General features: G+C 34.7%; 1 protein-coding gene across 1 annotated transcript; it reads left to right on the forward strand.

The window, feature by feature from the left end:
• Positions 1-1,188: 1,188 nt before the first annotated feature.
• On the forward strand, positions 1,189-5,947 carry LOC108224145 (glutamate receptor 3.7). The gene is made up of 6 exons (XM_017398718.2): positions 1,189-1,647; positions 2,317-3,659; positions 3,918-4,195; positions 4,412-4,443; positions 4,806-5,212; positions 5,406-5,947. The coding sequence occupies exons 1-6, from the start codon at positions 1,389-1,391 to the stop codon at positions 5,823-5,825; spliced, it is 2,739 nt and encodes a 912-aa protein (XP_017254207.2). The 5' UTR covers positions 1,189-1,388; the 3' UTR covers positions 5,826-5,947.
• Positions 5,948-7,222: the final 1,275 nt, after the last annotated feature.

A 7,222-nucleotide genomic window follows, 5' to 3' on the forward strand; every position in this document is an offset into this window, starting at 1 on the left:
CATCAATTTTGGCAGTGGATTGAATCTATTCTTGTGGACAGGGTTATTGTTCTAAATTTAAGACATTTTTTTTAATATTATTCACCAAATAATATGAAAAATCGATATTCAAAAATGCCCCAACCACTATCAAAATGGAGGAGCAGCCTATAAAAAAGCATGTGGTTGTTAGGAGGGAGGTCAGTTTCTTGATGTGCCCCATTAATCCTTGTCTCTGTTCCGGTCTTCATCCACTCCAGGTGCGCTTTCATTACACGTATTTTAGTACTAACCATATGTTGTGCACGGTAGTACCTTCCAGCATAAGTGGATGTTTAAACAAATTTTAAGCTAATATAATCGGGTTAATAATATATATTTAAATATTTAATTATAATATTAATATATTTAAAAATAAAATTATGATAAGTTAAGAATTTATATTTGTAATATTATTAAGAATTTATTATTTTTTAATAATATAATTATATTATTAAAATCAATATTAAAAAATTATAAAGGTACGTGCTTATTCCGTTTAATTATTCATTTAAATTTTAAAAACACTTCTGTCAAAAAAATTATATTAAAAACACTTAATATTTTTTAAGTATAAATTGATGCGTTTTATGTTCCAATTTCATATAGACCGCTAATGTATTTTTCAAATCACAGGTTATACATTGTGTTTAAATTTTAAATTTCATCATGTGGAACAGAGCATTTATTTCTTTATTTACTGAGCACCTTTTCATCACTGTCCTTGCAACTTGCAATTTACTAGTAGTAATTTTTACGGTCCATCTATTTGTTTTCTTCATTTGATTCTTCCCATACCTTTCCTCACTCTGACCCGCACTTTCCTATAATATATTTTTATGAACTTTATATATTTCTATAAAAAGTTTATTTTAGTCAGGTCGGTCATATCTGCAGACGCAGTTAGAGGACAAATTTAACAAATTTTTAAAATGCATCATTCTTGAAAATAAAAATCTCATTATTTTCTATAAATGATCATGAATAATTTTTTTTCCAATAATCGCTTATCAAATATGGGTCAGATAAATTTAACTTAATTTTAATTTCTACAATATAAAAGAAAGAAAAATTAAAAAATTGAATTTTTTATTTGATTTTAAAAATTCGGAAAAATAAGATAAACAAAACGGATAATACAGACAGTCATCTGCAGTAAACAAACACTTCAAGGTCTATAAATCCCCTGTTCTAAAGTCTATATAGAATCTAATTCTGTTTTTCTTTCTTGTATGTGAAAGATCATAGTAATTTTTAAGTCAATAATGCAGCTAACTGTAGTTCTGTCCCTCAAGTATAAAGTCTAGAACTTGACAAAACACACAGGGGTTTTGCTGTTCTTGAATTTTTATGAGTCTTGAAGTTCATCCATGAATTCACCTGAGGTTTTGGTATCACTGACCCTTTTGGTTTTGGTCAGTTTGAGCACTTTGGTGTGCTGCAAAAGGCCTGATAGTGTGAATGTTGGAGCAATATTGAGCTATGATACAGTCATTGGGAAGGCTGCGAAGATAGCCATGGAAATGGCTGTGGATGATATTAACAAGGATCCATCAATTCTTAATGGAACTGAGTTCAAGTTGATTATGGAAGACTCTAATTGCAGTGTTTTCTTGGGCTCAATGAAAGGTAATTCATCACTTCTTTAAGTTTGTCAAACATTTTGCTTATGGATTTATGGCTTATCAATTTTTAGTTAATTCTGAAACTATGTATGAATTTACCTTAGCATCTTCTTTCATTCATCACTGGTTCTTCAGATAGTGTGTGTGCTTTTACTATTCATTTGCAGGAAAAAAGTCATTCTTGTTATTTAACAAATAAAAAGGAACCAAGGTCTTTGTACTAGAGTCTATTAACCCACATCATGTAGCAAATAGAATAAAGAGGTTTCTTGTGCTAGATTAGACTTGTTATTATTACTTTATGAAAATGAGAAACATGTTTTTAATATTATATGTGAAAACAAACAGGCAAAGTCTACTTGCCCTCATTGGAGTTTATCAGGTCCACTGTGAGTGCTTTTATGGCTGACTTACTCTTTAGTACAGTGGTGGCACTAAGTCAGCTAAATAGTGAACCTTTTGAACTTGGTTATTGTGTAAGTTGGCCAGGAAACCTTAATGAAAAGGCCTTCCACATTGTAAATGAGTATAATATGTGCTAGTTCTTTCTTCTAATCACAATGATTGAACAGTTGGGATTTGTATTCGTATCAAACGAAGGAAATCATGTGTGATGTACATTCTTTCATTCATTCTCACAATTGGCATAGTGTAATTGCATTTACGTTGGCAGCATTTCAGGTGATTGATAGAGAAGTGGTTGCAGTTCTTGGCCCTCAGTCCTCTGCAGTAGCTCATATGATATCTCAAATTGCTACAGCACTTCAAGTTCCTCTTCTCTCATTTTCTGCAACCGATCCGACTTTATCTTCCCTCCAGTTCCCTTACTTCTTACGTACGACACAGAGTGACTTGTACCAAATGGTTGCTATGGCTGATTTGATTGAAACTTACAGGTGGAAAGAAGTTATTGCTATCCATGTGGATGACGATTATGGAAGGAATTGTATAACTGTTTTAGGTGATGAGCTGCAGAAGAGAAAGGCAAAGATTCATTACAAACTACCCTTGCCCCCTCAATATGATCTCAACGATATCACTGATGTTCTTAATAGATCTAAACCACTAGGTCCACGGGTTTATGTGATTCATCTTAATCCTGACCCATTGTTCAGGATCTTTAACATAGCTGAAAAGCTTCATATGATGACGAACGATTATGTGTGGCTCACCACAGATTGGTTTTGTACTACTTTAGGTACATTGTCCCCCAAAAATAAAGTCCCTCTGAAAATGCTCCAAGGTGTAGTAGGCCTTCGTCAATATACACCAGAGAAAACCAGGGAAAAGTCATTTCAATCTCGATGGATAGAAATGCAGGATAATGGGTTGATTTCCTCAGAGTTAAATTTTTATGGACTGTATGCTTATGACACAGTATATACAGTAGCACATTCTATCAATAAATTCTTGGATGATGGGAACAATATAACATTTGCTGTGAGTGATAAGCTACAAAATGTGAAAGAAAGTGAAATACAGCTTGGGAAGCTTAGAACTTTTGTTAGTGGAGATAATCTGCGTAAGATACTATTGGAGACAAACTTTACTGGTCTGACGGGAAAAGTTGAATTTAATTCTGACAGGAATTTAGAGCCCTGCAGTTACGAAATCATTAACATTGTGCAAATGGACATTCGTGCTGTTGGTTATTGGTCTAACACTACAGGAATCTCCATATCACCTCCGGAATTTCTCAAACCTGTAAACACTAGCTTCTCTAGTTGGGATCAGAAACTTGGGAATGTTACTTGGCCTGGTGGAAGGAAAGAAAGGCCGCGAGGGTGGGTGATTGGAGATGATGAAAGGCCGTTGAAAATTGGAGTTCCTAAAAGAGCAAGTTTTGTTGAGTTTGTAACTGAATTGGAAAATCACACGGTACAAGGATATTGTGTAGATGTGTTTCGTGAAGTGCTAAAGCTAGTGCCATATGGTCTTCCCTTCAACTTTGTGCCTTATGGAGATGGTCTGGTTAATCCCCACTACGATGATATTGTGAGATTGGTCCAAAGTGAAGTAAGACATTTAGGTTTCATTTCTTTACATTTATTCTTATATGGCTTTAGGATTGCCTATTGAATATGTAGAGAATAAGACTAAAATAGTGTGCTGATAAGTGATAACTCTTCACGGTTTACATGTAAACTTTTTTGCATAAGAATATGCCCTTTTTTACTTCACGGATTTGCTTGCCAGTATTTCATCGTGCAATAATCATATAATTAACAGGACAATTTTTTTTTTTATAATCTGAAGTTGGAATTCTGCTCTCAGGAGTTTGATGCGGCAGTTGGTGATATTGCTATTGTCACAAACAGGACAATGATCGTTGACTTTACTCAGCCATACATTTCCACCGGACTTGTCATAGTAGCTCCCATCCGGAATTCAGATTCAAGTGCATGGGTCTTTCTTAAACCTTTTACATGGGAGATGTGGGCTGTAACTGCAGCTTCCTTTGTGATGATTGGTATTGTTATCTGGATTCTGGAGCATCGTGTCAATGACGATTTTCGTGGTCCTCCAAAGAGGCAGATTATAACAATGTTCTTGTTAGTTCCTTTCTCTCTACTTGTGGTTTGTCATCTTGTTTTACTTTCCATTTGCATGTAGCTTATATAATATATACTTTATATTTCATGTCTTTTAAATATTCATCCTGCCTTCAAAAAGTTATGCAAACTCTTTCCCTGCAATAGTTATTCTTCAGAAATGTGTGAACTCCACTGATACAGAGGTTTTTAACTAGGAACAGTTTTATAATGCAGGTTCAGCATGTCGACGCTGTTCAAGACTAACCGTAAGTTTAACATAGCTTCATTTTTAGTGTTGTGAATATATTCAGTGGGTATGAAATAAATTGAGATACACTATTGCATCTTCTTTCATTGCTTAAAAGGGTAAATCCTCAATAAACAAGCTAAAGTGCTACTGCTAAAGCCTACAACGCCTATACCAACTGAAATTTTATTGTATTTCAAGTGATGTGCCAATTGCAAAAAGTTTTTTTTTTTTTCAGGAATTGCAAAATGTAAATAATTGTAACTTGAAATATAAATCTACTTTAGCTCGCTTTTTTGTGGCACAACAAATAATCTGACGCTGCTCTTTCTCTTCTAGCTAAATCTGATATGTAGTTTTATTTATCCATTGTGATAACAGAGGAAGATACAGTAAGTCCACTCGGAAAGATGGTAATGGTGGTCTGGCTTTTCTTGTTAATGGTGATTACTTCTAGCTATACAGCAAGCTTGACCTCAATCCTTACAGTCCAGCAGCTTCCATCATCCATAACTGGGATTGAAAGTTTAATTGCAAGTAATTTACCCATTGGTTATCAAGTTGGTTCATTTGCCTACAATTATATGACAGATAGTCTCAGTATATCTCCATCAAGACTTATTCGTTTGAATACCCCTGAAGATTACGAAAGGGCACTAAGAAAGGGGCCAAAAAATGGAGGCGTGGCAGCCATAGTCGACGAGCTTCCATATGTTGAATTATTTCTGTCAAACCAGACTGACTTCAGAATTGTTGGTCAGTCCTTCACAAAAAGCGGATGGGGATTTGTAAGTAACTCTTTACTTTTCAGCCTCAGTGTAATTCATAAAATTATTTCCAACTTGTTTGATCTACACACTAAAGCTTCAGTTTTTGATATTATGGTAAATACAGAACTTCAAAAAAAAACCTGCTTAAAATCTCATAAAGTCTACGGTTATATGTAGCGAGACTCATTCTTAGCTTTCTGTAACAAAACAGGTTTTCCAGAAAGATTCCCCTCTTGCAATTGACTTGTCCACCGCAATTCTAAAGCTTGCTGAGGACGGAGGACTTCAAAAGCTCCACAATAAGTGGTTCTGTAAAAAAGGTTGTGCAGGGAGCAGGCTACACGACGCTGAACCTAACCAGCTGAACTTCAGTAGCTTCGTAGGCTTATACATAGTATTTGGTTCTGTCACTATATTAGCTTTTACCATATTTTTGTTGCGAACTACTCGTCAGTATATCCGGTTAAAGAAAAAAGAAAGAGATCCTTCTTCTCCGCTCTCAGCAAAGACCAGCTTCTATAAGAAATTAAATGACTTTTTCGACTTCATCGACGAGAAGGAAGAAGCAATCAAGCGCAGATTTAGGGGTGATCATCCTGCCCCTCAAACGACGAGCAGTTCAGAGGGATAAAAATCATAGTACTAGACATATACTGGTATGTACATATTTTCTCACTGTAATAACTAATACCTATAGTTCCAAACTTATATTATGAAGCAGAATTTAAACATAGTATGGTAAGACTTTCCGGTGTTCGCGAGTCTGTAGAGTTATGTAGGATTTAGCTGTAAACTGGATTAAAGCTGAAGATATTTTAAAACTCTTAGAACAGTGGTTTGTTTAGATTTAATAGCCTTTTGGCGGGAAGAGTTGGTAGCTGTGACTGCTAAGCCCGTGACTAACGTGACTTTGTTGTATAGGCCTTCAGAAATCTTTTAAAAATAAGTTAGGATGCGTTCGGGGCATGAGTATGCGCATAGCCTGTCTAACCGGATTAGTAAGGTGCACGTAAATTGTCCCAACACCGATTTAACAAAAAGAAGGGAAAATGAAAAGAATTAGTATTATGAAATTTAGAACTTCGAATAAAATCTGAGCTGACTGAGTTTGCAAGTACTCGTGGGATCGTAGTCAACTTTGCGTTCTCACAAGACAGACCATTGATTGTATAAATCAGAAATTAATAGTGAATTGACTGGGTGGTGGTGGTGGTTCTTAATTTCAATGTATAAATCAGAAATTAATAGTGAATTGACTGGGTGGTGGTGGTGGTTCTTAATTAATGGGAGGTGGAGCCAAATGTTTAGTCCCATCCAATTATATTTATTAGATATAAATATTAATATTACAAAAATATATAAAAAATTGAAATAAGATAAAAAAAGTCAAATGATGGAACCAATTTATGTTTAGTGATGTTTTAGAATATTATAGGATAGAGACAGTAGAATAAGGTAATTGGATATAATACTATTTTATGTTATAAAAAATTATTATTTTTAATATGTACAAAAATATAAAAACATCTCAAAATTGAAATTATATAAAAATAAATGGGAGAGGTGGCACGTTTGTTTTACTCTCTATTCCTCTCTTTTTTTATAATTGAAATTACACACCTAGAGGGGGGGTGAATAGGTGTTATGGCTAATATGACCGATTTTTAATTGTTACCGAATAGTTAAACTGTCACAGACAGCTTGCTGTTAATTTCAGAGTAAACAGTCAGCTAGCTAACAATGCAGATGCAATGCAAAACAGATATAATCAGTAAGCTAGCAACACAGAGAATTTTAGCCAGGTTCGACCCCTATCCCTAATGGTCTACGTCCTGGTCCCCTACCAACTGGTAAGAGATTATATTATTAATCAATAATGTCAACGATTACAATGATTCAATAATATAACTCCCTTTATCCCTTGTTCCTGTTATCAGCTTGCTGAAACCCCTGAACCACGAACCAAAAGCTCTCCAAGACCTATACTTCCCAAGTATACTCTTCTAGCTAACTAGTCCCCTTGTTCCC

Source organism: Daucus carota, chromosome 5 (genome assembly GCF_001625215.2).
Source record: "Daucus carota subsp. sativus chromosome 5, DH1 v3.0, whole genome shotgun sequence".
NCBI classification, from domain to species: domain Eukaryota; kingdom Viridiplantae; phylum Streptophyta; class Magnoliopsida; order Apiales; family Apiaceae; genus Daucus; species Daucus carota.